The sequence below is a fragment of the Pinus tabuliformis genome, chromosome 9 (assembly GCF_031772625.1).
Source record: "Pinus tabuliformis cultivar Carrire ecotype Pingquan chromosome 9, CPIR1, whole genome shotgun sequence".
Lineage (NCBI taxonomy): Eukaryota > Viridiplantae > Streptophyta > Pinopsida > Pinales > Pinaceae > Pinus > Pinus tabuliformis.
Window position 1 is genome coordinate 281168505 of NC_142307.1, and position 13855 is coordinate 281182359.

At 43.3% G+C, this 13855-nt stretch overlaps 2 protein-coding genes and 2 pseudogenes across 2 annotated transcripts; all 4 read right to left on the reverse strand.

Moving 5' to 3' along the window:
* Positions 1-659: 659 nt before the first annotated feature.
* On the reverse strand, positions 660-3337 carry LOC149148260 (protein PAT1 homolog; annotated as a pseudogene).
* A 1726-nt stretch (positions 3338-5063) lies between these two features.
* Positions 5064-7342, reverse strand: LOC149148261 (protein PAT1 homolog). The gene has a single exon (XM_089438947.1). The coding sequence runs from the start codon at positions 7314-7316 to the stop codon at positions 5079-5081; it is 2238 nt and encodes a 745-aa protein (XP_089295073.1). The 5' UTR covers positions 7317-7342; the 3' UTR covers positions 5064-5078.
* On the reverse strand, positions 7316-9149 carry LOC149148262 (uncharacterized). Its single transcript, XM_089442120.1, has 2 exons — positions 7452-9149; positions 7316-7348 (listed from the first exon to the last, which is right to left on the reverse strand). Exons 1-2 carry the CDS (start codon positions 9147-9149, stop codon positions 7316-7318), a joined length of 1731 nt encoding a protein of 576 aa, XP_089298246.1.
* A 568-nt stretch (positions 9150-9717) lies between these two features.
* On the reverse strand, positions 9718-11781 carry LOC149148263 (protein PAT1 homolog pseudogene; annotated as a pseudogene).
* Positions 11782-13855: the final 2074 nt, after the last annotated feature.

Genomic DNA, 13855 nt, shown 5'->3' on the forward strand with positions numbered 1-13855 from the left:
CTCATTATACTTTAAACACATTTGAATGGTTCGTGTAATTATAATGGTATTTGCACTTACAAATGCATTGTTGCAATCAAAATTAGATGGTAAAGAGTCACAAGATTGATAACCCAAAAAATGACATGCACTGTCTAATTTCTGCGCTGTGTATGTCCCTTCTGCAAAACAGAACAATCGTTAATGTTACAATACTTTTGCTAGAATATCATACAAGAATCTAGATTTGTTAGATTATATACAAACTTATTTAGTTCAATAAAAACAACTCTAAAATCGAGACCATGGTAAAAGCTCAAGGTCCTGAAAATATTGGAGGCTTAGATCCCTAGACTACTGGAGTGCATCAAACATATGTTGTTCTAACTCTTAACCAATAAATGGCATCCCACATAGATCATTACAGTATGCCACTTTCTCAAGTATTGTACAAGGTAAGAGAGAACATCAAACCTTGATCTACTTGCAGATCTGAAAATTAAAAACAGAGAATCACAGAACAGACTGTAGACACAAACACTGGAATAACACAGGTCTGCAAACAATATCACTACTTTTTTATGAAGAAGAGATGAGCATTTTATAAAACAATGCAATCATTCTCTTTATTACAAAAGATAAAATCAAACTGCATAATTAGATAAAGCCAAGATATTTTAGATGTTTCCTTTTTCTTAGTTTTTCAGATGTTTCCCTCTTTTCTATTCTTGGATGTTTCCAATGAAATAGTACGCTTTTTCTTGGTTGCCCAATCAGTGAGATGTTGCTGATTTTTGTGTCCTTTCTGGTTGCCCAATTCCTCCCTGTTTAGGTCAGGAAGCGTCCCGGCTTCCTCCACCAACTTAGGGAAATTGCGTTGCAATGTTTCTGCATTGATCCATTTTGCCTGTACTGGTGTGTGTCCCTTCCGACCAACCAAATATGAGAAGTATGGCTGATGTCGTGTATCCCGTTTCTTGAAGTCCAGAATTGTATCTTTGAGCAGAGGAGGCTGAAAATCTAGAATATTATCAACCGGATGATGAATTGTAAATCCATCACGAATGGTATAATCAAGAAAGGGAGTTTGGTTGATGACTGTAGGGTGTTGCAAAGCTTCCCATATCTCACCAAAAACCGGATTTGTTGTATACATATCTTTCCAAGCATCATATGCAGCACAACGCACCTCTAGAATGTGTAGGACCTGAGCAGGCGGTCGACTTAACAAATCAGCCATCTTATTACTTGTCCCCTTCTTGTATTTAATCACCAGATGGAATTGTTGAATGTAAGAAACCCACTTTAAATGGCGTTGCTCTTGAATCTTTCGTTGTGAATTGATGAAGATTAGCGGATGATGATCTGTATGGAGGATGGTCTCTTTGCCAAGAATGGAATGGCGCCATTGCTTCAAAGCTTGCACTAAACTATAGAATTCCTTGTCATAGGTGCTGTACATGAGCTTAGCATCCGCAAGTGCCTCAGAATGGTATGATAGGGATTGCATGATACTATCGTACTTATTAGTACAGTATGTTGTCAATAATTTGAAGAAGCAATTAAATGATGCCTGCCAAATATTTCTCTTTTGAATGGTATAACTAGCACGTGGATCTGTCAGGATATCTGTAGCTCTTTCCAGAACAGCTTTTAGAACCACTGATGCCCCATCACCAGTAGAACTTCCAAGAGGACGAAGTGGTGGTTGCTCTGAAGAACAAACTACTGTTGTCAAACAAGCAATAAGGGCATCTAAATCCATGTTGAAAACACACATAGCCAGAGTCTTAGCAAGCCCAACTGTAGCACTGGGATCTGGAGTTAAGCTACCAAACAAAAAACGCAAATGACGAAAAACTGCCAAGGAGACAATTCGTGCAAGTTCACTTCCAGGTGTGAGAAGCTGAAGGTATTTTGATAGAAGTTTTCTCCCTTTGGGAAGAGAAACCAGGCGTAGAAAAACAAGGTCATCTTTTGGAGCCAACCCAATTGGATGGCCACCCTCTGCTCCAAGAGGATCAACTAAGTGCAGAGAAGCTGCTAATCCTTCCAATAGAATCTGCCGCCTTCTTTTTAATTGGGCCCCACCATCTTGTAGTTGAGATACTTGCAAAAACCGATCAATATCATCCACATCAAGAAGAAGGCACAGCCCATCCTCAATAACAATCCTTGCAGCCAGCATTGGTTCATGTTCAAGGGGTCTCTCAGTGGCCTTGGGTTCATTTACATTATCACCTGTGGCATTTGGTGTTGAAGGAGCGTCCACTTCCAGAAGTGGACGAGGCCTGCGAATAGAAGAAAATGGCACTCTTCCCAGTGCCTCTACCTGAAGATAAGCATGTGGCTCTGCTACAGCTTTTGTTCGCGGTGGCAATTCACGTAGAGAAGATGGTGCAAACTGACTTTTTCCTCGAGAACCAGTAGCATTCTTTGCTTGCACAGCCTGATGATAATAATCATCAACATAGGGATCACTGGTGTGAGTTGCAGCAAGCTGCATGCGAACAATGCTCTCGATTTCTTCTGCAGACATATACTTTGATCGGAACTGTGGCCAGCCATTATTAGACCTACCTGACTGGCTGTTCATATCTGAATTCTGTTGGCTATTACGCTGATTTTGCTTTCCACGTTGTTGAGACTTACTACGCTGATCCCTAAAATCCCCACCCAAAAATGCCTCATTGTATCTGTGCATGGCAGGTGGAGGATGTGAATTGAATACTTGTTGAGTTGGCACAGGAGGAAAATGAGGAACACCACTCTGCATTGCCTGAAATCTTTGCTGCTGCAGCAATACCTATGCTTGTGCAGGCAACATAGCATTGGGTTGGGGCATTTGCTGATGCATCATATTAGTCATAATCCCCGATGGCCCTCCTGGTCGCATATTAGATTGATTCAACCAGTGGCCTTGCTGAGGCCGTGTACCCATTACATGACTTGAAGAGTTGTATTGAGGCATCCCTCCTCCATATTGGATCACAGAAGGCAGAATTCCTCCATATTGGATCACAGAAGGCAGAAGGTTTTTAACAGTGGCTTTAATAAGGGCTCGATAGTCTGTCACGAGGTGCCATTCAGAAGTATCTTTTTTGGGAATAATAAAAGCTGGAGATGCACATGGCGAGGATGACGTCTGAATATGACCGGATGTTAACAATTCTTCAATTTGGCGTTCTATCTCAGTTGCCTCTCGAGGAGCAAGGCGATAAGATGGGGCATTGGGTAAGGAAGCGCCAGGAACAAGATCAATGTGGTGTTCAACAGAGCGTGCTGGAGGCAGCCCTGTGGGTTGGGTGAAGACATCTGCAGATTCATGGAGTAGAGGAGCCATTGAAGGAGGGACTGGATTGGTGAGGTTGTCTGGCTTGACAGGGCGAACCAAGCACAAAGAAACATCTTGGTTTAAATTGACTCTTATAATGGGAGCTTTGCCAATGGAAGGTTGGGTTGTTGTGCTAGTTGAGGATGTGAGCACATAGGTGCGCCCATCGTGCTACAAGTGGTATTTGTGATCTGTAGCATGATAAACAGCATGTCGAGCCTCTTGGTATGGAATTCCTAGCAATAAATCAACACAATCTAGAGGAGAAACATCACATACCACAGTATCACGAAAAGGCCCAATAGCAAAGGTGACAGCACAACATTGTGAGATGGTAAGACGAGGACCGTCCTTTCTGACCCAACCGAGCTGATACGGGTGGGGGTGAGGAGTGGTGGGAAGGCAAAGGCATTCAACTAAGTCTTGTGACACAAGATTCTTTTGACTCCCATTGTCAAGAATAAGCGTGGCCAACTCATGTTTGATTTGACAATTATGGGTAAACAAAGGCGTAACAGAGGTGTTTGTTGCATTAGCAGTCATGAGGATGAGAGAGGGGTCCACTTCTGTCAGATTTTCGAGAGAAACAGCTGGAAGTGGGGTAGTGGCCTTTGGTTGTTCGACCTCTGTAAAAAGAGTTTTCTGGGGGCAGAGATTTTTCAATACTCGACAATCTGCAGAAGCATGTGAGTTGGTCTTGTGAAATGTGCACCAGGGGGTGCGGTGAGGTGTGGGGGATGAGGCAGAGGCGACATTAGAAGAATCAAAGGAAGATGGACCATTTCTGGCTTGAGGATATCGGATTCGAGTACCCACTTTGCGTTCCACCGCCAGGGCCCGAATAAAGGCCTTGTCTAATGAAGCACTATCAAACAACTCAACTTCACGACGAAGAAGCATTAGCAAACCAGAATTAAATTTGATAATTAGTACCTCGTCTGGATCGGATATATGGAGTTGAATGCGCAACTTGCAGAAGACATCAATGTAGGCTTGCACTGATTGATTGGGTAGTTGTCGAAGCTGCAACCATTTGGCAAGGAGATTTTGTATATATCCTGGAGGATAGAAGCGTTCACGTAAGGCCTCGCAAAAGAGATTCCAAGATGTGATAGGCGTCGATTTGGTCTCGGCTTGTTCTCCAAGTTCCACAACCAAGGACATATTCTCAAGATGAGTATCCCACCATGTTTGTGCTAGGCCTTCCAATTGTAGACTGGCGATCTGAAGTTTCATCTCCTCGTCCATTGTTGGACAGGTTCTAAAATAGTTGGAGAGGCTGCGGATCCAAGAATCAAAAGTCTCACCATTCATTTGCCCTGAGAATTTGGGCAGTTGAAAGCGTGTATCAAGCTGCATTTGCCCTGGAGGGTGTTGTTGTTGTTGCAGCGTAATTAGCTCTTGAAGAGCCCTAGCTAAATCATTCACTGGCAATTGCATGATTTTCATCCACTGAATGGAGTGAAATGTATGACCCTTAAAAAAAAAAATTCTTCGAACAGTGGATGGCTTCCAAGATCTTACGCTCTGATACCAATTGATCTACTTGCAGATCTGAAAATTAAAAACAGAGAATCACAGAACAGACTGTAGACACAAACACTGGAATAACACAGGTCTGCAAACAATATCACTACTTTTTTATGAAGAAGAGATGAGCATTTTATAAAACAATGCAATCATTCTCTTTATTACAAAAGATAAAATCAAACTGCATAATTAGATAAAGCCAAGATATTTTAGATGTTTCCTTTTTCTTAGTTTTTCAGATGTTTCCCTCTTTTCTATTCTTGGATGTTTCCAATGAAATAGTACGCTTTTTCTTGGTTGCCCAATCAGTGAGATGTTGCTGATTTTTGTGTCCTTTCTGGTTGCCCAATTCCTCCCTGTTTAGATCAGGAAGCGTCCCGGCTTCCTCCACCAACTGAGGGAAATTGCGTTGCAATGTTTCTGCATTGATCCATTTTGCCTGTGCTGGTGTGTGTCCCTTCCGACCAACCAAATATGAGAAGTATGGCTGATGTCGTGTATCCCGTTTCTTGAAGTCCAGAATTGTATCTTTGAGCAGAGGAGGCTGAAAATCTGGAATATTATCAACCGGATGATGAATTGTAAATCCATCACGAATGGTATAATCAAGAAAGGGAGTTTGGTTGATGACTGTAGGGTGTTGCAAAGCTTCCCATATCTCACCAAAAACCGGATTTGTTGTATACATATCTTTCCAAGCATCATATGCAGCACAACGCACCTCTAGAATGTGTAGGACCTGAGCAGGCGGTCGACTTAACAAATCAGCCATCTTATTACTTGTCCCCTTCTTGTATTTAATCACCAGATGGAATTGTTGAATGTAAGAAACCCACTTTAAATGGCGTTGCTCTTGAATCTTTCGTTGTGAATTGATGAAGATTAGCGGATGATGATCTGTATGGAGGATGGTCTCTTTGCCAAGAATGGAATGGCGCCATTGCTTCAAAGCTTGCACTAAACTGTAGAATTCCTTGTCATAGGTGCTGTACATGAGCTTAGCATCCGCAAGTGCCTCAGAATGGTATGATAGGGATTGCATGATACTATCGTACTTATTAGTACAGTATGTTGTCAATAATTTGAAGAAGCAATTAAATGATGCCTGCCAAATATTTCTCTTTTGAATGGTATAACTAGCACGTGGATCTGTCAGGATATCTGTAGCTCTTTCCAGAACAGATTTTAGAACCACCGATGCCCCATCACCAGTAGAACTTCCAAGAGGACGAAGTGGTGGTTGCTCTGAAGAACAAACTACTGCTGTCAAACAAGCAATAAGGGCATCTAAATCCATGTTGAAAACACACATAGCCAGAGTCTTAGCAAGCCCAACTGTAGCACTGGGATCTGGAGTTAAGCTACCAAAAAAAAAATGCAAATGACGAAAAACTGCCAAGGAGACAATTCGTGCAAGTTCACTTCCAGGTGTGAGAAGCTGAAGGTATTTTGATAGAAGTTTTCTCCCTTTGGGAAGAGAAACCAGGCGTAGAAAAACAAGGTCATCTTTTGGAGCCAACCCAATTGGATGGCCACCCTCTGCTCCAAGAGGATCAACTAAGTGCAGAGAAGCTGCTAATCCTTCCAACAGAATCTGCCGCCTTCTTTTTAATTGGGCCCCACCATCTTGTAGTTGAGATACTTGCAAAAACCGATCAATATCATCCACATCAAGAAGAAGGCACAGCCCATCCTCAATAACAATCCTTGCAGCCAGCATTGGTTCCTGTTCAAGGGGTCTCTCAGTGGCCTTGGGTTCATTTACATTATCACCTGTGGCATTTGGTGTTGAAGGAGCGTCCACTTCCAGAAGTGGACGAGGCCTGCGAATAGAAGAAAATGGCACTCTTCCCAGTGCCTCTACTTGAAGATAAGCATGTGGCTCTGCTACAGCTTTTGTTCGCGGTGGCAATTCACGTAGAGAAGATGGTGCAAACTGACTTTTTCCTCGAGAACCAGTAGCATTCTTTGCTTGCACAGCCTGATGATAATAATCATCAACATAGGGATCACTGGTGTGAGTTGCAGCAAGCTGCATGCGAACAATGCTCTCGATTTCTTCTGCAGACATATACTTTGATCGGAACTGTGGCCAGCCATTATTAGACCTACCTGACTGGCTGTGCGTATCCGAATTCTGTTGGCTATTACGCTGATTTTGCTTTCCACGTTGTTGAGACTTACTACGCTGATCCCTAAAATCCCCACCCAAAAATGCCTCATTGTATCTGTGCATGGCAGGTGGAGGATGTGAATTGAATACTTGTTGAGTTGGCACAGGAGGAAAATGAGGAACACCACTCTGCATTGCCTGAAATCTTTGCTGCTGCAGCAATGCCTGTGCTTGTGCAGGCAACATAGCATTGGGTTGGGGCATTTGCTGATGCATCATATTAGTCATAATCCCCGATGGCCCTCCTGGTCGCATATTAGATTGATTCAACCAGTGGCCTTGCTGAGGCCGTGTACCCATTACATGACTTGAAGAGTTGTATTGAGGCATCCCTCCTCCATATTGGATCACAGAAGGCAGAATTCCTCCATATTGGATCACAGAAGGCAGAAGGTTTTTAACAGTGGCTTTAATAAGGGCTTGATAGTCTGTCACGAGGCGCCATTCAGAAGTATCTTTTTTGGGAATAATAAAAGCTGGAGATGCACATGGCGAGGATGACGTCTGAATATGACCGGATGTTAACAATTCTTCAATTTGGCGTTCTATCTCAGTTGCCTCTCGAGGAGCAAGGCGATAAGATGGGGCATTGGGTAAGGAAGTGCCAGGAACAAGATCAATGTGGTGTTCAACAGAGCGTGCTGGAGGCAGCCCTGTGGGTTGGGTGAAGACATCTGCAGATTCATGGAGTAGAGGAGCCATTGAAGGAGGGACTGGATTGGTGAGGTTGTCTGGCTTGACAGGGCGAACCAAGCACAAAGAAACATCTTGGTTTAAATTGACTCTTATAATGGGAGCTTTGCCAATGGAAGGTTGGGTTGTTGTGCTAGTTGAGGATGTGAGCACATAGGTGCGCCCATCGTGCTGCAAGTGGTATTTGTGATCTGTAGCATGATAAACAGCATGTCGAGCCTCTTGGTATGGAATTCCTAGCAATAAATCAACACAATCTAGAGGAGAAACATCACATACCACAGTATCACGAAAAGGCCCAATAGCAAAGGTGACAGCACAACATTGTGAGATGGTAAGACGAGGACCGTCCTTTCTGACCCAACCGAGCTGATACGGGTGGGGGTGAGGAGTGGTGGGAAGGCAAAGGCGTTCAACTAAGTCTTGTGACACAAGATTCTTTTGACTCCCATTGTCAAGAATAAGCGTGGCCAACTCATGTTTGATTTGACAATTATGGGTAAACAAAGGCGTAACAGAGGTGTTTGTTGCATTAGCAGTCATGAGGATGAGAGAGGGGTCCACTTCTATCGGATTTTCGAGAGAAACAGCTGGAAGTGGGGTAGTGGCCTTTGGTTGTTCGACCTCTGTAAAAAGAGTTTTCTGGGGGCAGAGATTTTTCAATACTCGACAATCTGCAGAAGCATGTGAGTTGGTCTTGTGAAATGTGCACCAGGGGGTGCGGTGAGGTGTGGGGGATGAGGCAGAGGCGACATTAGAAGAATCAAAGGAAGATGGACCATTTCTGGCTTGAGGATATCGGATTCGAGTACCCACTTTGCGTTCCACCGCCAGGGCCCGAATAAAGGCCTTGTCTAATGAAGCACTATCAAACAACTCAACTTCACGACGAAGAAGCATTAGCAAACCAGAATTAAATTTGATAATTAGTACCTCGTCTGGATCGGATATATGGAGTTGAATGCGCAACTTGCAGAAGACATCAATGTAGGCTTGCACTGATTGATTGAGTAGTTGTCGAAGCTGCAACCATTTGGCAAGGAGATTTTGTATATATCCTGGAGGATAGAAGCATTCACGTAAGGCCTCGCAAAAGAGATTCCAAGATGTGATAGGCGTCGATTTGGTCTCGGCTTGTTCTCCAAGTTCCACAACCAAGGACATATTCTCAAGATGAGTATCCCACCATGTTTGTGCTAGGCCTTCCAATTGTAGACTGGCGATCTGAAGTTTCATCTCCTCGTCCATTGTTGGACAGGTTCTAAAATAGTTGGAGAGGCTGCGGATCCAAGAATCAACAGTCTCACCATTCATTTGCCCTGAGAATTTGGGCAGTTGAAAGCGTGTATCAAGCTGCATTTGCCCTGGAGGGCGTTGTTGTTGTTGCAGCGTAATTAGCTCTTGAAGAGCCCTAGCTAAATCATTCACTGGCAATTGCATGATTTTCATCCACTGAATGGAGTGAAATGTATGACCCTTAAAAAAAAAATTTCTTCGAACAGTGGATGGCTTCCAAGATCTTACGCTCTGATACCAATTGATCTACTTGCAGATTTGAAAATTAAAAACAGAGAATCACAGAACAGACTGTAGACACAAACACTGGAATAACACAGGTCTGCAAACAATATCACTATTTTTTTATGAAGAAGAGATGAGCATTTTATAAAACAATGCAATCATTCTCTTTATTACAAAAGATAAAATCAAACTGCATAATTAGATAAAGCCAAGATATTTTAGATGTTTCCTTTTTCTTAGTTTTTCAGATGTTTCCCTCTTTTCTATTCTTGGATGTTTCCAATGAAATAGTACGCTTTTTCTTGGTTGCCCAATCAGTGAGATGTTGCTGATTTTTGTGTCCTTTCTAGTTGCCCAATTCCTCCCTGTTTAGATCAGGAAACGTCCCGGCTTCCTCCACCAACTTAGGGAAATTGCGTTGCAATGTTTCTGCATTGATCCATTTTGCCTGTACTGGTGTGTGTCCCTTCCGACCAACCAAATATGAGAAGTATGGCTGATGTCATGTATCCCGTTTCTTGAAGTCCAGAATTGTATCTTTGAGCAGAGGAGGCTGAAAATCTGGAATATTATCAACCGGATGATGAATTGTAAATCCATCACGAATGGTATAATCAAGAAAGGGAGTTTGGTTGATGACTGTAGGGTGTTGCAAAGCTTCCCATATCTCACCAAAAACCGGATTTGTTGTATACATATCTTTCCAAGCATCATATGCAGCACAACGCACCTCTAGAATGTGTAGGACCTGAGCAGGCGGTCGACTTAACAAATCAGCCATCTTATTACTTGTCCCCTTCTTGTATTTAATCACCAGATGGAATTGTTGAATGTAAGAAACCCACTTTAAATGGCGTTGCTCTTGAATCTTTCGTTGTGAATTGATGAAGATTAGCGGATGATGATCTGTATGGAGGATGGTCTCTTTGCCAAGAATGGAATGGCGCCATTGCTTCAAAGCTTGCACTAAACTGTAGAATTCCTTGTCATAGGTGTTGTACATGAGCTTAGCATCCGCAAGTGCCTCAGAATGGTATGATAGGGATTGCATGATACTATCGTACTTATTAGTACAGTATGTTGTCAATAATTTGAAGAAGCAATTAAATGATGCCTGCCAAATATTTCTCTTTTGAATGGTATAACTAGCACGTGGATCTGTCAGGATATCTGTAGCTCTTTCCAGAACAGCTTTTAGAACCACTGATGCCCCATCACCAGTAGAACTTCCAAGAGGACGAAGTGGTGGTTGCTCTGAAGAACAAACTACTGCTGTCAAACAAGCAATAAGGGCATCTAAATCCATGTTGAAAACACACATAGCCAGAGTCTTAGCAAGCCCAACTGTAGCACTGGGATCTGGAGTTAAGCTACCAAACAAAAAATGCAAATGACGAAAAACTGCCAAGGAGACAATTCGTGCAAGTTCACTTCCAGGTGTGAGAAGCTGAAGGTATTTTGATAGAAGTTTTCTCCCTTTGGGAAGAGAAACCAGGCGTAGAAAAACAAGGTCATCTTTTGGAGCCAACCCAATTGGATGGCCACCCTCTGCTCCAAGAGGATCAACTAAGTGCAGAGAAGCTACTAATCCTTCCAACAGAATCTGCCGCCTTCTTTTTAATTGGGCCCCACCATCTTGTAGTTGAGATACTTGCAAAAACCGATCAATATCATCCACATCAAGAAGAAGGCACAGCCCATCCTCAATAACAATCCTTGCAGCCAGCATTGGTTCCTGTTCAAGGGGTCTCTCAGTGGCCTTGGGTTCATTTACATTATCACCTGTGGCATTTGGTGTTGAAGGAGCGTCCACTTCCAGAAGTGGACGAGGCCTGCGAATAGAAGAAAATGGCACTCTTCCCAGTGCCTCTACCTGAAGATAAGCATGTGGCTCTGCTACAGCTTTTGTTCGCGGTGGCAATTCACGTAGAGAAGATGGTGCAAACTGACTTTTTCCTCGAGAACCAGTAGCATTCTTTGCTTGCACAGCCTGATGATAATAATCATCAACATAGGGATCACTGGTGTGAGTTGCAGCAAGCTGCATGCGAACAATGCTCTCGATTTCTTCTGCAGACATATACTTTGATCGGAACTGTGGCCAGCCATTATTAGACCTACCTGACTGGCTGTGCGTATCTGAATTCTGTTGGCTATTACGCTGATTTTGCTTTCCACGTTGTTGAGACTTACTACGCTGATCCCTAAAATCCCCACCCAAAAATGCCTCATTGTATCTGTGCATGGCAGGTGGAGGATGTGAATTGAATACTTGTTGAGTTGGCACAGGAGGAAAATGAGGAACACCACTCTGCATTGCCTGAAATCTTTGCTGCTGCAGCAATGCCTGTGCTTGTGCAGGCAACATAGCATTGGGTTGGGGCATTTGCTGATGCATCATATTAGTCATAATCCCCGATGGCCCTCCTGGTCGCATATTAGATTGATTCAACCAGTGGCCTTGCTGAGGCCGTGTACCCATTACATGACCTGAAGAGTTGTATTGAGGCATCCCTCCTCCATATTGGATCACAGAAGGCAGAATTCCTCCATATTGGATCACAGAAGGCAGAAGGTTTTTAACAGTGGCTTTATTAAGGGCTTGATAGTCTGTCACGAGGCGCCATTCAGAAGTATCTTTTTTGGGAATAATAAAAGCTGGAGATGCACATGGCGAGGATGACGTCTGAATATGACCGGATGTCAACAATTCTTCAATTTGGCGTTCTATCTCAGTTGCCTCTCGAGGAGCAAGGCGATAAGATGGGGCATTGGGTAAGGAAGCGCCAGGAACAAGATCAATGTGGTGTTCAACAGAGCGTGCTGGAGGCAGCCCTGTGGGTTGGGTGAAGACATCTGCAGATTCATGGAGTAGAGGAGCCATTGAAGGAGGGACTGGATTGGTGAGGTTGTCTGGCTTGACAGGGCGAACCAAGCACAAAGAAACATCTTGGTTTAAATTGACTCTTATAATGGGAGCTTTGCCAATGGAAGGTTGGGTTGTTGTGCTAGTTGAGGATGTGAGCACATAGGTGCGCCCATCGTGCTGCAAGTGGTATTTGTGATCTGTAGCATGATAAACAGCATGTCGAGCCTCTTGGTATGGAATTCCTAGCAATAAATCAACACAATCTAGAGGAGAAACATCACATACCACAGTATCACGAAAAGGCCCAATAGCAAAGGTGACAGCACAACATTGTGAGATGGTAAGACGAGGACCGTCCTTTCTGACCCAACCGAGCTGATACGGGTGGGGGTGAGGAGTGGTGGGAAGGCAAAGGCGTTCAACTAAGTCTTGTGACACAAGATTCTTTTGACTCCCATTGTCAAGAATAAGCGTGGCCAACTCATGTTTGATTTGACAATTATGGGTAAACAAAGGCGTAACAGAGGTGTTTGTTGCATTAGCAGTCATGAGGATGAGAGAGGGGTCCACTTCTGTCGGATTTTCGAGAGAAACAGCTGGAAGTGGGGTAGTGGCCTTTGGTTGTTCGACCTCTGTAAAAAGAGTTTTCTGGGGGCGGAGATTTTTCAATACTCGACAATCTGCAGAAGCATGTGAGTTGGTCTTGTGAAATGTGCACCAGGGGGTGCGGTGAGGTGTGGGGGATGAGGCAGAGGCGACATTAGAAGAATCAAAGGAAGATGGACCATTTCTGGCTTGAGGATATCGGAGTCGAGTACCCACTTTGCGTTCCACCGCCAGGGCCCGAATAAAGGCCTTGTCTAATGAAGCACTATCAAACAACTCAACTTCACGACGAAGAAGCATTAGCAAACCAGAATTAAATTTGATAATTAGTACCTCGTCTGGATCGGATATATGGAGTTGAATGCGCAACTTGCAGAATTCATCAATGTAGGCTTGCACTGATTGATTGGGTAGTTGTCGAAGCTGCAACCATTTGGCAAGGAGATTTTGTATATATCCTGGAGGATAGAAGCGTTCACGTAAGGCCTCGCAAAAGAGATTCCAAGATGTGATAGGCGTCGATTTGGTCTCGGCTTGTTCTCCAAGTTCCACAACCAAGGACATATTCTCAAGATGAGTATCCCACCATGTTTGTGCTAGGCCTTCCAATTGTAGACTGGCGATCTGAAGTTTCATCTCCTCGTCCATTGTTGGACAGGTTCTAAAATAGTTGGAGAGGCTGCGGATCCAAGAATCAGCAGTCTCACCATTCATTTGCCCTGAGAATTTGGGCAGTTGAAAGCGTGTATCAAGCTGCATTTGCCCTGGAGGGTGTTGTTGTTGTTGCAGCGTAATTAGCTCTTGAAGAGCCCTAGCTAAATCATTCACTGGCAATTGCATGATTTTCATCCACTGAATGGAGTGAAATGTATGACCCTTAAAAAAAAAAATTCTTCGAACAGTGGATGGCTTCCAAGATCTTACGCTCTGATACCAATTGATCTACTTGCAGATCTGAAAATTAAAAACAGAGAATCACAGAACAGACTGTAGACACAAACACTGGAATAACACAGGTCTGCAAACAATATCACTACTTTTTTATGAAGAAGAGATGAGCATTTTATAAAACAATGCAATCATTCTCTTTATTACAAAAGATAAAATCAAACTGCATAATTAGATAAAGCCAAGATATTTTAGATGTTTC